Raw genomic sequence first — 20,278 nt, 5'->3', positions numbered from 1 at the left:
ATGATTGGAATGAAAGCAACATCGTCATCGGCTTTCTTGTTGCTTTTGTTGATGTCGTTGCCTCAGGAGATTTTCTTTTGACTCTCAGCCAAGCATTTTCCCGATGAATAGCGGAGTTATTTTCCCCATATCCTGCACTCCTTTCACCGCGATGTTTTTGTTTCGTTGCCTTGGCATTATTTCCAATCAGCTGCTGTTTCGATTGCCGATTTTGTAGCTTCTTTGGTATCCCAAAAGAAAAAAAAAAAAGAAATCCGCGACCCCGTGTCAGCGTCTTTTGTGATTTGCATTGTTTGGCCCGCACACAAAAGACGCCTTTCGGCTGCTTTTGCGATAACAAAACGGACGCAGAAACCCATTTGTGGGAGACACAATTAAGGCGGCCCTGGTGTGGGTAATTGATTTTCCAGGCCAATTTATCAACTTACCGTAAACATTCAACCTCGCCGAGTGCAGAACGCTGCCCATCGAGTTGCTGGCCACGCACTTGTAGAGACCACCGTCGTCGGGTCGCACGTGCGAGATATTTAAATGGCTTATCACATCGCCAGACATATCGACAAATTGCCCGATCGCAAACCGATGATGCAGCGATACGTCCATGATGGGCTGCGAGTCCAGCAGCCAGGCGAACTGCAATGAGATGGAAGTGGACACCGCAAAAATCAATAACGGCACACCGAATGGCCTCCTAGAAGTAGGCTATAATTTCCGGTCTTAACCAGGGACTCTGTCCGTATGGACACTGAGAGAAATGTTAACAAAAATAGAACAACTTTGATTTTAATATAACAAAAAATTAAAAAAAATAAGCTTAAGAAGTGGATTTATTAAGTAAAAGGTTTATTTTCGCCTTCTTAAAAAATCTACTAATCCCAGCAATAAATATTTTGCTACCATTTTGTTGTATAAAATTCCTAATAGACCAATTTAAGGTCTATATTTCTCCTCCAGTGCATGTTTGTGCGTTAAAATAATGCATAATAAGGCCAATAAAGCATTTGGGAGTGGGTTCTACTCACTTGCGGTGGCGGCGAGCCGCTGGCGGAGCACTTAAGCGATATTAATGGCCCGGGACGCACGTTCTGCTCAATGAAGGTGTAAATCAATTCCGGCACAGTGTCTGCAAAATAACGAGAAAATGTTGGGTTCGAGAGGAAAGAGCCCTTGATAAATGCTAAAACTCTGCCTCATAAACTATGCACATCGATGTCAACTCACCGCCCAACTTCAATTCAGCCATCGCCTGGGCACTGGCGCGTTGATTTTCCACGAGACACTGATAGACGCCTCGATCCCGTCGTCCGACATTTTGCACTAGCAGCGAGCTCTTCGACAGGAACCGTATGCTGTCAGGGACAACGGGAACAGGAGTTAACGTTAGCACAGGGGTTAAAGGGAGGCAAACAAGAAAAAGTGTTAAAAATGCCGAGCTTGGCAAGCAAACTTCAACTGCTGAAAACTGACAACGTTGCACAAAAAAGGAAGCGGGCCCCACAATTTGCCATAAACTCACACCAAAAGAGGCACATGTGTGCACTGAGAAAAATATAATTATTAAATAATTTATCTTATGAATAAATAGTAAAAAGACGTTAAAGGTCGGTTAAAAAAACAAAACATTTTGAAACGATTTGTCTGCTCTACAAATTAGATGAAAAGTTGCCCCTAGATTAATTCCTTTGACAAATCTTATTCCGTTTTCTTTAAGTGCGAAGGATATTTGTGTGCTTTTGTGTCGGTCGTAGCCTTTGGCTCGTTGAGGCGAAATTTGTTATTTATTTTATTAGCATAAGCATAAAAATTTCTGCTTGATTTGTAATGCTGATTCGCTCGGTCTCCCATTACCCATTTCGCATTTGGCATTCTTATCCTTTGGGCGATTTTCCTTGGCCAACAGCTGGCCATACACATATATTTACACATGCAGATATAGCTATATAGGCATATATGTATATACTGAGATATATATATGTATGTATCTGCGTTGAGAGAGCATGCGATGTTTGTTTTTGCAGGCCGGATTGTTTGCCAGCTGCTGCTGTACAAATTTTGCGTGTGAATTTAGTTTGCCTTCGGTTAAGCTTTGGCCCGGGCCCCTGCCAACCGTATTATGCTGATTTCATGTAATTTGCATTAAATTATCAAGATGTGTCCAGGCTATTCGGGCGAAAATATGCACAAAGCAAAGGATTTCCCAGAGGCCTAGGTAAGCAATGCGACTCTGGGATTTGCATACATTAGGTGGGTGGCTCCCGCTAAGGTTGGGTTTCAGATATCCTTGATTAAAAATAATAATGGCCAACTGAGCAGATACCAAACTAATTGCAAAACCAATCGACACAAAACTGTGCACAAATATTTATGCAGCTGCATTATCAATGCCAGCAATCAAAGTCCTTTGAGCTCTCTGACCTTATACCGAATATTTTTTATTTCAGTTTCGGTTTCGGTTTCGGTTTTCTGACCAAACAGGGCAAAGCTTTTAAACAATCAACTGAAATGAACTGAACTCATCCTGAAATCTGAATGTCGGCAGGATAAAAATGCAGAAAAAAAAGAACTCTCTCGCTCGTTGCCGGCCACGTTCATCAATAGTAATAATAATAACAGTAACAATAAAACATTTTCGCCAGTCGAAATGCCCTAACAACAGCGGAGTGTAATCTATGGATTTTTTGTGTTTCTGGCCCGCTCACGTTGTTTGTTTTCCATTTTTTCATATTTTCGGTTGGGTCGGAAGGCTTTTCGCAACTGGCGAAACTGATAAAAATCGAAATCGGCAATACAATGTTGCATGCCTGTCTGTCTGCCTGTCTATCCTGTCCGCCTCCCTGCTTGCCTGCCTGCCTGCCTCGTTTTTCCTATTTCACAAAATACCCACCGGGAGTTCCCTTTTTCGTTCATACTATCCCAATGCCAGATATACAGATACAGATACTCGTATATTTTTTGGGCTCCGACTATACTTACTTATCCCTGCCGGTGGTGAGTGCATTATTCGCCTGCAGCGGTTTGCCGTTGTGAAGCCAGTCGATGGCATCGATCGCTGAACCCGTTGTCGTACAATTGAAATTTGCCGTTCCGCCCGAATTGACAATTTGAACTTGCGGCAATATATGCACGGACACATACGAATTGACACTGAGTCGAATCTCGATGCGCTGTTCCCCAAACTGATTCGAGGCCTGGCAAATCTGCAACGAGAGAGTGTGGGCATTTAGAAGTAGTCGATGGTATTCCTTTTTTTTTTGGGTGGGGAAATCCCCTACAGAGTGGTGCTAATACAGTCGAACTTCTAAGTAAAGTGTGATCCAGAGGTAAAGTATAATCCTGCTGTGATTTCATGTACAAAATGTGTGTCACATCAAAGAGGGTTTTCTATATTTAACTATAAATCCAATAAATTTAAACTTTTTAGAAATAATTTCTATAACTTGGTGTAACATATTCCCAGTATTCTTGCTGTCAAACTTGTCCAAAATAAAAAGTTTCTGTGTGTCAAACTATATTATAAATTATTTTGTTTTAAAAACATGTTAATTAGCTTAAACTTCTGAGAATCTTGAACTGTTAAACTTAACGAAGGACAGTTTTTAAATTTGAAAATATATTTCACTATAAATTACAAAAAATTCAACTCGTTAGAAGCTCGACTGTATCCTTTACCCCTCAGCACTGCATATACAGAGAAATTCAGATTGCCAGCGGTTGGCAGTTTGACGGTTACTTACCCACTTGCCCGCATCGCGTTCGTCAGCATTTTTGATGAGCAGCAATGTGCGCGAAAGTATCACTCGCTGTGACGAGGGTATGGGATAGAGGGCTGCCGAGTCGGAAACGCGATACCAGCTATAAATCAGAGAGTATATATATGTAAAGCTGGTTGGCAAAGCCTTCTGCCAAAGGCACAAACTCTTTATTGATTTAAATTTAGGTTTTGCTCCTCGTCAAACGACAAACTGCAAACAGTATCTGTATCACACACATGCTGGCAAACTCAAATCAATAAAATTAATTTTATTTGTTCACACAAACTACGTTTTATTACTTCACTCAGGTATTTGCAGAGGTATTGAGGCATCCCCAAACGAGGTCAAATGCTTAAAGCAACGAGTTCATGTGAAAAATTTAAAGAATTTTTGGATTAAATTATACAATTATTTACATTGCTTAATATGTAAAACTGAAAATGTGCTGGAAGCATCTGGAAAATGAATTCAAGCAAAAAATTATTATTTTTGTTACAAAATGAAATGAGTTTCTGATAACCTACTTGCTGAGCAAAACTTTCTATTTCAGGCACAAACTCTTGATTGGTTCGAAATACAGATTACTCTTCAGCAAACAAAAACTCAATCAGTTACAGAATCACACACGAAATCAATAAAACCAGGCAACTTAGTTTGTTATTCCAGCCACGCTTGAACTTATGCTGAAAACAAAATTATCGCCCTTCTCCAGCGCTTATAGTAATCAGTTGGGAAAAGCCCTCCCCTTTTTCCACCTCCTACTTAAGAAATATTTCAGGCACTTTTCTCGTCTGGCCCAGCATTTATGTTTCCCCACCGAGAACTTTGCTCTTTGCATGTTTGTCTTGTGTTTTTGTTTTTCAGCTGTCTGTGTCCTTGCCGCGAATATGTCCTTCATACATACATTTATAAAAATATTCGTGAGGGGCTCTTCAAGTGTTTAGAACTGCATGAAATTTTAATAAGCCCTGCTAAGTGAAACAGACTGTTAAATTATGCTACCCTATAACGTCTCCTGCTAACTGTTTTATTTTGCTAATTATCTGTGAAGAGGACGAGAGTTCAAGTCAGGGGGTTACTTGATATGTGCTATTGGACGAGCAACTTTCTTCGCACGAAATTGCTTTTTATTGTTTGACCAGCAAAGTGTTGGCTTCTGAAAGCTGATACCTAGTGAGTGGGTAAACAAGATGATTAAGTTACTCGAATGCCATGTGGATTGGCTTTAGCTTTCCAGTCTGTGCTTTTATTTGTTTGTTTTCCTTTTTGGCTACGCTATTAGCACATGGCCTCGTTGCGTCCATATGAAGTCACCTAATTAGCACTAAAACATCAGTCCCTAATATGCAATAAAGCCAGCCTCCCCAGGCAAACATTCAAATGCACTTAAGGGCTGTCTATAATCTCCAACCCGGAACCTCGTGATGTTATTTTATTGCCAGCTGCGTAGATACTTGGATACAGATACTCCTGCCCTTCCCATCTTATCCTCCACATCCTGGCAAAATACAAAGCAGGCTGTGCGGCCTGGAAATCGGTTAACTCACGTAAATATGGGGAATGGATTGCCCTGGATGTTGCACGGCAGATGTACATCGTTGCCACGCTCCACGTGAATCTCCATCACTGGCTTTTGAGTGGTTCGTGGAGCCAGATTCTTGCTGAGCTCTGTGGAAGTACAGAATATTAAGATTGCGAAATAATATGCAGTAAAATAACCAACTGAGTTGAGACTAGCATGCTTTTACATAGCATGTTTGTCGGAATTCTGAAAGTTTACCTTTGACCTGCAGCATTACGGCATCGCTGCGCTGTCGTTCGCCATTCAATGTATTGGTCACCAGGCAGCTGAACTTCATCAATCCATCCTCGGAACGCACGGAACGCACATAGAGATCACCGGAGGCGGCCAGGACCACATAGCGGCCCGCTGTTCGGAAATAATATACTCAGGTCACATAGATGACAATTGCAAGGGAAAAATCAAAGCTTCACGAACACGGCACCCGCTGCGTATACGCAACATGGGCCAATAAATGTCATCCGCCCCGTTTGCCCGAAAAACCCCACGGATTGCTGCAGCAAAAAGTGCAGTTTCATTGCCTGGTCGAGCAACAAAAACGAATTGTGGGAACATAAATTTCAACTGCCGATAAACTCCCCCGCCTGTTAAAATGTGGCAACACTCACCGACATCCGACAGATCCGGCAGCAGTATCTCCTCGCCGCGATGCCAACTGGCCACGCGCACATAGGGCCGCACATATTCCGGTATGGCGCACTTAATCAACGCCGAATTTCCCAAATAGACTTCAGTGTTTTCCACGTGCACATGGAATTGACGACGCACCACTAAAAGAGCGAGGGTAAAAAGAAAAAACGAAGTCGTTACAGAAGCAGCAACAGAAATCAGAAAAGGACTGGACAGGAACCACAGTTGAGGTTGTGGCTATAGAACCGGAATGTATCATATATTTCAATTTGTATAATCTTTGGTAAAGATATATATATATATGTTTCCTTTATCTTATAAATTTATAGTTGGCTTATCTGTAGAAACTTTAAAAAATATAAAGAAAATATGAGTTAAATTTTCAAAATTAACTTTTCCAACATGATTTTAATATATAGATAATCGAGAGTCAACGAAATATAAAACCAAATAACATATAATACGGTAAATAAAATCGGAAAATTAAGTGAGTAGCAAAAAATTAATGATGCATAAAATTTAACACATTAAAAGAATATAATTTATGCTAACCACAGCTATTTCATGGTGATATCGAGTCATGTATAAGTGAAAGCAATCCCAAATTGCCACTTCTGATGCTATTATTTCGACCGCAGTTGTGAGTTCAGGGGCAGGGGAGAATAAAAGTCAACAAACTGCTACTACTGTCTGCTCGGTGGCGCAAACTGCGCATACAGATGAGCGCATAAAACGCTTTCGGGCAGCACAATCCATGGCTGGCAGCCCCGATGGAACTGGGCCCAATAAACGGGGCACAGAATGCAGAATGGCTGCCGTTTAAATGAATGAAATTGCTTGAAATTACATGCAAAACGGAAGTTGAAGAGCAGCCAAAATACTCGAAGGCAGAAGCGCCATTGTGGAGAGGAAGGCTGAGTGACACAGATGATACACATGGAAAATGCAAAGTGTAAATATTGAATGAGATTTTAAGCGACTATCATGCAACGTTGGTTTTTTCCTCTGAGCCTCAGCATGGGTATTGAGAGGGATTCGGGGGGATTGTGTTTGCTTAAGGCCCGGCTGTGCAAATACAAGCGACGTGCCCCGTTTTCGAGGTCAAGCATTAACAGGCAGCGTAAACAGCGAGTGCATAAAATAATTAAGTTAATGTCAGTGCTGCGAGAAAGTTGCAGCTGGCCAAGTTTATCGCATCGATCACTGCTCAAGAGTTGGCAGGAGATTCACAGGATATTAATGTTAGATGTTGTGGGTGGAGAAGGTTGGAAAGAAAGAGTGTGGCCCCCAGGTGATGTCCCAAGGGCTGCCAGAAAGCAGAATCGTAAAGAATGCCAGCACAACGAACGTGAGCAGCTTCAAAATGTTGTCAACATAATGTGGACCACTATCTCTTAGATTCGGCAGTGTTGCCAACTTGGCTGATATCCAGCTAAAGCAGGATATTTACATTTAGTAGCCAGAAATTCTGGATAACAATTTAAAATAACAATAAATCTTAAGCTTCCTCAACAGTTAGATGCACAAACAAAGAAATAAAATTAAATTAATTTATAATTACTATATAAAAATATAGCTTTTATGGATATTTTCATGCTTGAGTTAGCAAATATTTTATATTATCTATAGCTGAAAGCACTGCTCTCCTCACCTCGCGACTCCTGTAAGTAATGTTAATGGAGGCAGCGCTTTTCGCACTCCTCGCCAATGGGCTTCCAGCCACTTGGCGCACCGCCCAAGACCATGCTATAGCTAAACTATAGTACATTACACTCACCTGCCTGCACCTGAACATTGCGACTGAGTACAGTGCCCGCCTCGTTGCTTGCCCGACATCTGTAGGTGGCCTCGTGCACATCCGTGCGATAATATTGCGCCAGGAATGGTGGGAAGTGGAGGGTGCCGTTGCCTGATATTTTCCTGAAAGTTACAACAAAGTACAAAAGCATCGCCGGCGAACGGCAAAATGCAATATTTTAGTGGGCACATTCTTTCGGGGTTTTTCTTCTACATATTTATTTATTTATTTGCATTTGGGAATGGCGAACGTGGCGCACAAATTTGCTCCACAAAAGCGACAGCAAAGTGGCTGCCATTTGCTGGCGTGTATTTTCTTTTACAGCAGCAAGTACATGGGGCACAAAGTGTGAATTTACATAAAAATGCAATAAGCTTAATGCCGAGTGTTGCATGTTGATCTCAAATGATGTGAAATGGCCTAAGCTCTTTGCAACCTGGGGAAAAGTTCTTTAATGTTGACAGATATTTTCCAATAATTTGGAAACAAATCCAAATATCTAACTCAAAGCCACTATACATCCTAGCATTAATTACATTCGTAAAAACCAATATTTTAATTTTCCAAATTAGATCAATTTTAATCTATCTTTGTTGCCAAAGTCAGTTTGAGTTGTTTTCTGATTAAATACTGTCTGAATTTTCTGTCACAGCTCAATCATTCTTCCTTCATCCGGTTGCAAATGTTTTGCGGCTTGTTTCTGAGTCCAAACATGATTTTGCAAATCAAACTTTAAGCCACCCGCAGGGCTTTAATGCATTTGATTAGCTCTGTGGCTCTGGATCAGCCCAAAACACATCAGCCTTCCATCACATAAGTCAGACAAGCCGCCGCAGAATTTCCACATTTCTGCCCTCCTTCGCACTCCAAATGCAGTTGCAGTCTCAGTGCCGCTAATCATCTCAACTGCAGTTGCAGTCGGGGCTAACAAGCTATGATGACAACGATGAGTGCACTTAGAAAAAATATTATAGGCTGTCTGTCTTATTTTAAACAGGTTTCATGAAAACAGTTCACCAGATAGTAAGATTTTTAAAAATCCTTAAGCCTAACGAGACTTTTACTAAGAAATCATTAATCAAAATTAGAGAAGCAGCTAAAAGATATTGAAAAAAATAAAACGGTAATGTTTTAATCTTTCTTTAAGGTTATTAAATTTTATAGTTAAACACAAAATAAAGTTAAATAACTCATATTTCTTATCTGAAGACTAAGATCGATCATCGTAAACTATCATCATTTTTCTACGTGCAGCTAGATGGGATTCTGGCTTGGCTCGTCCTGATGTGGCATACTGAATGCTGATGCCGAGGACAACGAGCGAACCAACATCAACCGAAAAAGGGAAAACTTCATCAAGCGCTGTTTTCAAAAATGTTTAAGTGCCAGCAATTTGTTTACGTCTATTGCGTTTGCATGAGGCACGGAGCAGAGTGCAAAAAAAAAGAGAGCTAGATGACTCCGTAGTTCGTACTCCGTGTACACCCTGTCCGTTTTCCATTTTCCGGAGTCAGTTCAACCGTCCATCCATCCGTCCGTCGGTGCAGTAGATAAGTACACGTCCTATATACTCGTCACTTGAACTCAGCCATGCTCTTTAGTAGCTTAAAATAAATTTTGTTTCATTTCTATGCACTGCCATCGCAACTGAGTTTTTGTCTACGTACATTTTTTTTTTTTTTTTTTTTTTTTCGGGCTCTGCCAGACTGACAGTCGTCGACATATATACACTCGTATAGTCTTTTGGAATCCCCGGATGTGGATATGTATACGTTCGAGATCACGTATTCGAAATGACATTTCATTTTGCGAAACATAAAAATTCTTTTAGTAAATTTGTTGCCATATGTGAGCGGCGAGCGGTGAGTTTATACATTTTTATCTCCGTATTTATTTTCGGGTCGTGCCATAGCAAGTGGGCTATTTTTACGATTTATATGTTTTATGTGTTTGCTGTTATAGCCATATATATATATTTGTTTATTATTTTCTCTCGTTATATAATAATCCGTTTAAGAGCCCGGACAACGGATCAGCGGCAATTTGTTAACAGAGCTCTCTAAACCAAATAAACAGTTGCCTATATGCAAATACCTGCAGTGCGTTAATTTCTCTTCTTTTTTTTTTGTGCGCTCCAACTAATGGATTTCAACTACAAAAAAACCGCAAATTAAGGCCTTACTTGTGTGAGCAACTAATGTACTCGCTTTGATTAATGCTAAACGCGTGTGTACACTCGCATTCAACTTGTCATCCCGCGAAGACTGCGTTTTTAATATTTTAAATGCTAGCACATGTCACTAACAGACGGAGAAAATGGGAAAAACCCTGCAAAATGTACACACTTGTGGGAAAAATAATAGCACCGAGAAGTCTATACATTACTAACAAGATTTTAAGATGTTTAAAGATATATCTGAAACTATTCAAAACTCAAATTATATTAAATCATGTGTAAAAAAAAGGAATTATAATATTCCACTACAAAGCTTAAATAAATTCTATTTTCATTTTGTTAAAAAAGCCTTCTAAGTGCTATTATCTTGCCCAAAAATGTACATGTTCATGAGTATTGCGGCGTCTGCAACTTGGTTGCATTACTTTTGTGCAATTTCTTTGGCCTTTTCAGCCAACAAAACCAAAAGCACGTCTTTTGTCTGCCTCCCCCGCAGCGTTGTTCCTGTTGCCTTTTAAGCATTTTCATTGAAAATGTGGCCACAAGAAGATATGACGGGGTGGCTGAGGAGGTGGGCTGGCGGCATTCGTCTGTTAACATTGATTTTCACAGCTTTCAGCGACGGTGTCTTTTTTGCAATGTCAATTAAAACGAAGCAATTCGGGAAATAACTTTAATGCCACCCGCAAAACTGAAGCCGCAAGAATGTGACTTCCGAAACCGCCGACAGGAAGCCAAACGACACATACTTATTGCCGCAAAATCTCAACAATAACAGCTACACTTTAAGGAAATCTAAGGGAATTATTAATAAATATGAACTTTACAATGTTCTATCGACTCTATCAAAAAAGAAAGTATATCCCATTTTAAAACGTTTCTAAAGTACAACCCAAGGAATAGCCTCAGATATTTGCAAAGAAATAATATTAAGGATATATATATTTTAATCATATTTAATTTATTTTATAGAAATACAAACATTTTGGTTATATTATTTTCTGCATTAGAGCTTGTTCTGTATTTAAAATTTAATTTTTTGAACTAATCTGTGAATGCTAACACATTTTTCAACACTTCCAATCCCAAATGCTGATACATTTTTGCACCCAATAATTAATTTATTTTAAATAAAAAAGAAAAATTTGACACTTTTTCCCCAGTGAAGGCCTCACATCCGCTTATTACTACCCAAGTGCATGGTTGCGGAGACCGCAGGAACTCACCTGAGGCCCGGCACCTGGGTGGCCAGCGATCCGTCGCGAAGGACCCAGGAGACGAGGGGCGGCGGACTGCCGTGGGCGGTGCAGGTGACCTGGGCGCCCGTATCGTTGCCGAAGAGCAGCCGGGGAGCTGGTTCCAGCAGGAATGTGGGCACCCGTAAGCCGCTTGTGGCCAAAAGGGGTGTGGCAAGGACCGCCAACAGCAACGCTCCCAAAAGCAAGGCTAAAAAGGGGGGAATAACATGTAACAGGTTAATTACCAACATTGTCGCTATATATACAGCTTGTTTAAAACTTTAATGCCGCCAGAGCTGCAGGCATTCTGCCACATATCCGTATGTGTGTGTGTGTGTGTTTGTTTGTGCAACTCGAGTGCAACTCATAAATGCGGTTAATTTGGATTCGGTTTCATTCGCCAGCCGCTGGCAAACGCTTGATTCAGATTTAGCTTCAGACTCACATTTAGGCAGCACTTGACTGCTGAGCTGAGGCACTTGGAAAGCGCTTTAGCGACTGCATCCTGCAACTAAGGTTTTTTTTATATATATTTATACAGTCTCTGCTGTTTGCTTTTATGACTGACTGAAGGCTACAGGCTGCCAGCACTTCTCGGCAGCTGGGGCAACATAAACAATAACTTTATCATTTAGGAAGCCAGACATTTTTACGACTAAACGTACCCATTAGTACAGGTACTAATATAAGCTAATATAAGCCAAATAAGCTATATGGGATGAAGGTATTAACCAGTTTTAAAAACCAAATCCAAATATGTAAGATCTTAATTCTGGAGGTACTACTTTCATCTTTCTTATCTTTACTTTTCTGAAATTGAATTTAAGCTATCAAATTGATGGAGAGAAGTATTCTATTCTATTAAAATCATTTTTGATTATAAAATCATACAGCAACACAGAGGAGTACAAGGTATCATGGCTTTGTAACTTACCTTTTGTCGGGGCAAGACAAGGAGGCTCTAATAAACTCATTTCGTTGCATGAAAATTCAATGTGTGGCCTGTAGAAAATTAAATTTAGTTTCGTTTGGTTTTATTTTGCAAGCAGCTTCTCCTTGTATCCGGTCTTGTTTGTTTTGCCAATATGAACATACACTGCTCTTTCTCTGTGGCTTTGCTTATGTTTGGCTTTTGTTTAAGCCCCTTGCTGCTGCTGCTGTTATTATTTCAGTTTCTATTTGGAAGTTCTCAGTCGTTTCTGATGCTGTTCAGCCACCTGAAATGCATAGAAAGACGAAAGTCAACAGTTTAATTTACATATGCATTATGAAAATGTTTTCCTTTCTATTGTTTGGCTGCCGAAAAATGTAAAAGTTTGAATTTTTAAAGCAAAACCAGTTAGTACAGCAATTATACACTATATATTGCATAAGTCGGCATGGACTACCAAATTGGAATAAGTCAAATTAAAATAAATACGCTCTAAAGGATTGCCTTATATTTAATTTTCGTTACGTGAGTGGTTAAAGCTTTGAGGGATTTTCGTTTTGATGTGTTGATTTCTGCTCTGAAATCGATTTTTGTTTAAAAGAAACACATTTTCTGATTTTGTAAAATAGTTTAATGTGGAAAATAATTACAGTAATTAAAATTATGATTGTTCGCAATATTTTAATTACTTTAAAATGCTTAGAATGCTTTCTTACTTTTAAGTAATAAAACAGATAAGAAGTGAAAGCCGTAAAATCAATAAAATGTCACATTATCATATTTATTACAATTTAGATTATAAATTTGATGAATTGAAGCCGCAGTATTAAGTACCCTTCCTATAACATTCATATATGAATGTCAAGTTTGAATCATTTTCGATGTAAAGGTTATGGGGCTTTTCTGTCTAAGCTTTGCAAACAATCCAAAGGACAATTACAACAATTCGAAATACAGAATACACAGAGTGCTATATAAATATGCCGAAACACGAAAACACACGACGACAGAGGCGAGAAATCAACATGAGTTCTCTGAATTGGGGGCTCCTATCCTATCCTTAATATCCTCAACAGAAACAACCTTCGCATACAGAAAACACCCATACCAAATACACACTCGCACGCACACACCGACACATGGAAATGTTGAGAAATCCTGCGTTTGCATTGCTGTAGAGCTCTTGGCAAATACATTTAACGAGTATTTATGAGCGAGCATACGAAATGAATGACTTTTGCCATCATTAAATTTTATTTGGAATGGCCCAGGCCAAGTTCTTCCCCTTGCCTTCCATGCCGACCTGCCGAATACAATGAAGAAGACATAAACATGTTTTGAGGTCGAGGAGCAGGGGTTCAACAGCCGCCCAGAATCCTTTGCCGCCCATCTCGATTTTCTCGTTTCCTTAGCCAGTTGGGCACTTAGCTTAGCGACTAAATAAACATCATCATGACACCCATTACACACAATCGACAGGCATTGGATTGTACACTGAAAGAGAATATTTTTAGAGATTTTAAAATAGTTTGGTTTGCAAATGTTTAGCTACTTTATTATTTTTATGAACCTGATTTAACCTGAATAAGCTTCTAACGAAAATCCATAAACTAATAGAACTAAATTTAAGAAACAGACACATAAAAAGATAATAACGAAAGGTAACTTGAGATTAATAACCCTGAAATCAATATTGAAAATATATAATTTTAAAAATATTACAAATATATTTTGGTATCTTTTTGTCAACTTACAAACATCTCTTTGATCTTAAGAAATCTTTACTGATATCTCAATTTTCTGTGTATTTTCGGGGCTGTCGTGTGCTAAGGACTTAGAAAGAGGGCGGTAAAGTAGGCGGTGAGGGTCACACTGAAGAGTTCTTTTAATGTTTGCAACTTGACACCTTTTCAGACGGCAGACGACGGCACATATGGGCGAAGGCCCCACTGTTTGCATTTAATTGAGAATTTAAAATGATTTGTTTATTCTGGGAGCGTCTTTTGTTGAGCGATTTGCCACGAGCAATTCGTTTCTTTGCTCAGCACTTGGACGGCATCATCCTACTCCTCCGAGCCCTTGCAAAATACACACTGCGCGTGTGTGTGGGTGTTAGCTCTTTCATTTTTAATGAGTTTTTATTTTCCACGCCTTTGTCCCGTCTAACTGTCTGACTTCGGGAGATCCTTTCTATTTTTTTTTGTTTTTGTGCCGGCGGAGGTGGGCCAGCTTCAGCTGTCAGGAGACACAAGCCGCATCCGCATCCTGGGCCCTTCGTCCTGCGCTCTCGCAAAGCGATTACTTTGGCTTGTGTGTCGGGTGTCATAACTGCTAACTGTCAGCAAATTTGACACTAAATATGTGGACGCCGCTTTAGTTGTGTCACTCTGGATTATATAAGCTTTTTGTTACTGTATGCTTGCCGTTTGCCGCTCTTGTTTATTTGTTTTAGTGTGTGCGATGAGTGTACGAGTGTGGTGTGGTGGTGTTTATAATAACTGTTTATTTGCTTTGATAATCCAGCTACGGGAATTCAGTGGTTTTATTATGACCTGATGGTTACTACCAACGTTTCACTAATTGACAATGAATAAAACATTTTCAAACTAACTTTTGTAAACTGGAATTGCAAAGTTGTTTCAGGCATTTGCATACAGTGAGATTCTAACTATTTATATTGTTTATATAAAATAAGCTGAATCATTTTAAAAAGTAAGTCATTTTAGTGAATAAAATCTAAAAAAAAAGGTAATAAAAAGATAGAAATTGAAAATACCCTCTCTCTCTTTCTCCAATTAGGCATTAAAAAAAAAAGCTTCTTATTTTTCTTCTCTTAAGCTTATCCCTTTTGGTACATTAGGTTCATCTCCGGCAACGTGGAAATAATTCGTAGCAGGCAATCAATCTTGCACAATGAAATCGCCGAATACGGGCCACTTCCCTCCCATTGCCCTGATGCAGCTGGGCAATGCAATGGATACTCCTTGGGAGTCCTTTGCTCAGCATGCACCTTGAGCTCACGAGTGGATGTTTTCATTTTTTATTTCTCACCTCCTCGTTTTTTTTTTTTTTTGCCCCACTCCAGGATTTGTGTGGCGTGAAAGGCTTTAAGTGCGGAACGCCACAACAAACAGCAAAAGCAATACCGACGGCAACAATTCAAAGGCAACACGGTCATGCCTTCATGTGTTGCCGAGGCAGTCGAGCGAAAATCACCCCCTGATCCCAAAGGCACTGAGAGAAAAATGGGTTCTTAAATAGGGAAGCATTACCTATACGAAGAGATTTTTAGATATAATTCGTATTCATGCTTAAATCTGAATATATTTTAAGATTAAGAAGTATTTATTAGATAAAGGTACCTAAATCACAGGTTAGTAGTGGACAGTTATATAAATTTATATAGAAGGAGAAAGTTTTTTAGCAGTGATGCTTTCTCATGTCCTGGCTGAGGTTAAACGTTGCTGCATCCGCCGCTGCCACGCCCTTATCCGGTGAAAGGAGTGGGAGTGGGTCGTGGCTGGTCGGTAGTGGGAAGTGCATAGAGGAGCCGCTGGTGCAGGCGTTAAGCAATATAATTTTTCTTGCTTTGAGACGGAGCTGTTGAATCGTTTTAATGCTCGTCACCTGCAATGTTTGTTTTCTTTTTGTTCTTGCATGCAAAAGGTGTTGCATATACATGGAAGTATAGTACATACTGGCAGCACTTTGGGGCGGATGTGTTTGCGTTTAGCGCTGGTTGACAGCTTGGCAATTTATATGCCCAACTTCCTGTCAGCCGGCTGTTTTAAAGGTGCCTTAAAGCCGGGGCACGGTCCTTGCAGCCCCAGCAATTTCCTGTTGGCAGCACCCACTTCGGGATCCCAACGCTAATGCGAAATACCCAGAACAATGGATCCATTTGTACTCGCCGAGACTGAAGTGCAACTCTTTGGTTGTAGCCAACAATGGCTGAGGCCGCAAGTCAAAGAGCATCCGTCGCGGACCACGGTACTAGTAAATGGCCAGAGCTATAGCTTTTGCTATACTAGGACTAGGACTGGGACTATGAGTACGGCTGGGAAACAAAACGGACACTGGAACAATGTACTCCCGACCTGGACAATAGTTCAGGATGAACCGAACTGAAATGAGGCTAAGACTACACTCTGAATAAGAAAGGGAGAAAAGGAGATCGATTTTAAATATTTAATAAGTAGAATCCTTTTTAAGGGAATTAATTTCATTTATTAAGTATTTTTTTAATATTTATAAATAAAAAAATTATGCATAAGATTAATTTAATTATTGTAAAACTTTGATTAGTGGCTGGTAATACTTTTTTTTATATATTTTTTATTGTTTAAATTTAATTTTTTTGTTATTCCTTAAAATAATGTTGTTACTTCCACAAACAAAAATATAAATCAAAATTAAAATTAACATTTTTCTCCATAAAATATTTCTTTCACTGTCCTTGGGCTTAGGTATTGAGGATGGGCCACCGGATATGCAAAGGCGACGAGCCACCTAATAACATTTCGTCCTGCCCGACCCATTCATATTGCCCACCGCCACCCGCCACCCGCCCCCGATATCGCGTGTCCCAACAAATGTTTGGCCACCTTTTATATAACATCAATTCGGGCACAACAGCGGTTGTCTAGAAGGGCAACAAGAAAAATGAGGCACGGCAACAAAATGTAATGGGCGCGCATATTTTTTCTGCCATGGCAACTTTCTATTGTTCGTTCGGCGTTCGTTGCAACCGTCCCTCTGGGATCCGGATTCTGCAGATACATATATACATATCTGTGAGGGTTCCAGAGCCAACGGTACAGCGATGCTGCATTGTCACATTGACAGACCCCCGAGCTTGCTGGGCTGCCGCTCTATCTTTGTTCTTGGCCCTCTGGCGTTTTCGAGTGCCTTTGTTTAGTCGCTGTTGTTGCACAGTTCAAAATTGTTGATATTTTTAAAGAATATTTATATACTGATTACCACATATATATATCCTTTATGTATTTCCTAGCTATGAGTTAATCGGATCTAGGAATAATTTTATTTTTATTATTTAGTTTTTAAAGATTTATTCAAAACATTACATTTTTAGTTATAATTTCTTTAATTCAAGATTTTCTCTTTCTGTACTGTTTTTACTGTCGTGCTGCATGGGGTTCTTGTTGCTATTATGAATAAAGTTGACTTGAGTGTATTGCGAGGACGTTGGCCATGGCGGTGACATCGCTGGTTCGTCCAACAAATAAATTTAATTGGTACAACCGCTGCCAGCGAACTCTGCTCACAACTCTTTAAAATTTTCCGCTTGATAGCAGTTGGAGGTGTCAAATGAGGAAGTAATTTAGCTTGAATGTGCAAGACATAAAAACGTAATGAGACCGCTAAATGCATCTGTAATGACAGCGACGATTATGTCGTCTATAGGAAGTTCAGTGGACTGGATTAAAAGTGAAAATCGCGTTTCTACCTTAAAGATAAAATTTCGGAGTCTTCAGCAAACTTAACTAGCAGGCGAATAGAAAAAGTTATGTTTAAGTCTGCAATCCATTCATTCATTTTGAATGACTACAAAATTTCAGAAATGTTCCCAAACCCAAAATGTTTTCAAACAGAATAGCAAAGTGCAGTAGCACTCAGGAGAATGAAGAGAAAAGGTGGGGTTTCATCTTTTTTTTTTTTGTGAAACTCAACCGAATCGAATAGAATTTCCAATAAAATGTAAATTTTTCCCTTGACCACATTCCTTTTCCTTTGTGCACTCGCTATCTCGGGATAACTCTTCAAGATTGGCTCCCACAGTCGCACCCGTTGCATACAAATATTTCCTGAGATTAAAATTTAATGGACACCCCGCACACACAGAAACACCCAAACTCACCGATGGCCAGTCGAACAGAAATTGGCAGCCTTGTGCAACATTTCCAGCTTATCTCCGGGCAATGCATAATTCAACAGCTTGCTTGGATGCCAGAAGCAAAAACCAAAAATGAAAGAAGGCAACACAGCAAAAACAGAGCCCGAATAGCTAACCAATTTTTGTTGGCCAAGCGGGCAACTCAATTTGCTTAGACTAAGCAACAAACAAGCGCCGAAAATGGCGAATCATTCAGTGAAATTACCTCGTTATCTTGCAGTTTCGAAATCCTCCGTCCTGGCCACAGGATCACCCTTGCTTATATGAAGTCGTCTGGCATAGGATTGTGATTTTATTATTTTTGGCAGCTTGCCCGGAACACTAACACATATGTCTGGCAGCTTACATATGCTAGATGGCGGACCAAAAAAAAACCTTCATGGCATATTTTGCGGCTGCATTCAACAATTGCCAAAAGGTGGTCGGTTTCCACAAAATAAAGAAAAAAAATGGAAAAGAAAGGCGTTGGAGAGAGGAGAAAACGAATCGCGGCCATAAATTATACGCAGTGCATAGACGGTAAATTTTTATGGACTTGTGACTGGGCAGCGATTCTGGTTTCTGGATTCTTTCCACCATTTCTCTTCCATTTTTTTTTTTTGGTTTTTTCTTTTGGCCATTGTTGCCGCACTTTTATCACACTTTGATAATCGCACGGCACATGCTTCACGGCACGTCATCGCTGACATCTCGGTGGCCATTCGATTCAATTTGCCGCTCCATAAATTTTCGCAAAAAGTCACCGCTACATTTGCATTTTTCCCTCCCAAACGTAAATATTCGCCGGTGTTTCCCCCGGTCTTTCCTTCTCTTTTGGTTGGCGGTTCAGCCTTGGCCAACCTTTTTCACACTTTTCCATTAGCCAACATTCGGCCTGCTTAGCGCTCAAATTATTTCACCTTTTATTCAATTTACTTTATCCACTTGCCAGGGGTCCTTTTTGTGTTTGTTTGTTCGTGTGTGGGGGTGGGTGTTGTGTATGCACCAGCAGCTTCCGTTTCCGGTTCCGTTAGGATGTTAGTAGCCCGTGTGCACACAAAAGCGTAAGCGTTTCAGTCGGCCCAGCGAAAATCCACTTTTGTTACATTTTTTATGAACACATTCGTGCGGACAAATAACCCGTGAAGTCAGTAAAATCCACGATAAAACCAAACGCCACTAACCCGCCAGCACTCACTCACACACGCACATATAGGGGCGAGCAAACAAAATGTCAGCTCCAAAATTGCGCTGCATAGTTTTAGGCAGCGGCACACATACACATTAAAAACTCACAGACGCCGAAACATTGATGTATGCACTGAGAGATTGGTTTTGGGCCAAACATAAACTATTTAACCAGTGGTAAAAATAGAGTATGAAAAGTAGTAAATGAACTTTGATTTAAAATAATTTTCTAACTGACGAGTCTTAGAGCCAAATTAGAGTAAGGTAGTTAAAAAAGTAGTAAAAGTTTAATTATTTTAGAAAATCTTTAAAAAAGTGTTTTTTCACTTTCGCTGTGCTTAAAAAGAAATCGATTTTTACTGTGTTTAAATAATTTCTTAAGACCTTTAAACATATACATTGAGCTGTAATAATCTCTCATATCATAAATTTTATATAAAATCTGCGAATTTTGTTATGTTAATTTGTTAGTTTTTATGGTTGGACTTTATTTATTTATAACTTAGTCAGTCAGTTTTCCCGATTAAATCTTTTACTTTTTTCTGTGTATTTATCCCTTTTGGCCAACACTCACTCGCCCACACACTCATGCACTGGCCACTATCACCGTTGGCACTACATTCATTCCCCGAGGCAGCATCCATTAATGCTTTTTCCATTAAATCCCCAAATAGTGCCTAACACACACGCACACTCGCTGGATAGTTTATACTTGTGTGTGTGTGTGTGTGTGTGGGTGTTAGTGCTTGTGTGAACCGATGCTTAACTAATACTAAAACACTACCGCTGGCAACTATTTGCGATATCCCGATTTTGTCCGCTTGACACGTCCAAACAGTTCGAAACGCCGGCAATGACTGAATCCTGAAGTCGTCCTCTGCTGCCGACGTCTCTGCGGCGCTGCAGCGCTGCCCTCGTCCTGTCGCTTGGGCTTATCTCTGTCAGCGTAATCGTTTCGCACACACACTCACGGCCCCACTTTATAGCTAGACAAGCCGCCACCCATCCGCCCAGGGCCTCCCCCTTTTAAGGCCGTTACTGCAACTGTTGCCACTCGTGGCCCACAATCGAACGACGCCGATTGCGAAGT

The 20,278-nt window shown here is 40.1% G+C and overlaps 1 protein-coding gene across 3 annotated transcripts in view; it reads right to left on the bottom strand.

The window, feature by feature from the left end:
• The window catches only part of LOC108111606 (Down syndrome cell adhesion molecule-like protein Dscam2), a 33,680-nt gene extending 13,630 nt beyond the window's left edge, over positions 1 to 20,050 (bottom strand). Inside the window, exons 1-13 of one of the 3 annotated variants that reach the window (XM_017221132.2) lie at positions 19,973 to 20,034; positions 18,227 to 18,372; positions 12,111 to 12,393; positions 11,165 to 11,384; positions 7,742 to 7,884; positions 5,943 to 6,104; positions 5,533 to 5,682; positions 5,300 to 5,420; positions 3,735 to 3,852; positions 2,974 to 3,197; positions 1,222 to 1,349; positions 1,023 to 1,123; positions 429 to 633 (exon numbers count right to left, since the gene is read on the bottom strand). In XM_017221132.2, coding sequence (XP_017076621.2) covers positions 429 to 633; positions 1,023 to 1,123; positions 1,222 to 1,349; positions 2,974 to 3,197; positions 3,735 to 3,852; positions 5,300 to 5,420; positions 5,533 to 5,682; positions 5,943 to 6,104; positions 7,742 to 7,884; positions 11,165 to 11,384; positions 12,111 to 12,150 — 1,612 coding nt within the window. In that variant the 5' untranslated portion in view covers positions 12,151 to 12,393; positions 18,227 to 18,372; positions 19,973 to 20,034. Of the gene's footprint in view, positions 1 to 428; positions 634 to 1,022; positions 1,124 to 1,221; positions 1,350 to 2,973; positions 3,198 to 3,734; positions 3,853 to 5,299; positions 5,421 to 5,532; positions 5,683 to 5,942; positions 6,105 to 7,741; positions 7,885 to 11,164; positions 11,385 to 12,110; positions 12,394 to 18,226 lie in introns of all 3 variants that reach the window. The other 2 variants (XM_041819484.1, XM_017221133.2) reach the window with 2 other exon arrangements.
• Positions 20,051 to 20,278: the final 228 nt, after the last annotated feature.

This window comes from Drosophila eugracilis, unplaced genomic scaffold (assembly GCF_018153835.1).
Source record: "Drosophila eugracilis isolate 14026-0451.02 unplaced genomic scaffold, ASM1815383v1 contig_75, whole genome shotgun sequence".
In the NCBI taxonomy this organism is placed as follows: domain Eukaryota; kingdom Metazoa; phylum Arthropoda; class Insecta; order Diptera; family Drosophilidae; genus Drosophila; species Drosophila eugracilis.
Note: the sequence above shows the minus strand (reverse complement) of the source record. Positions and strands in the feature narration are given on the sequence as shown.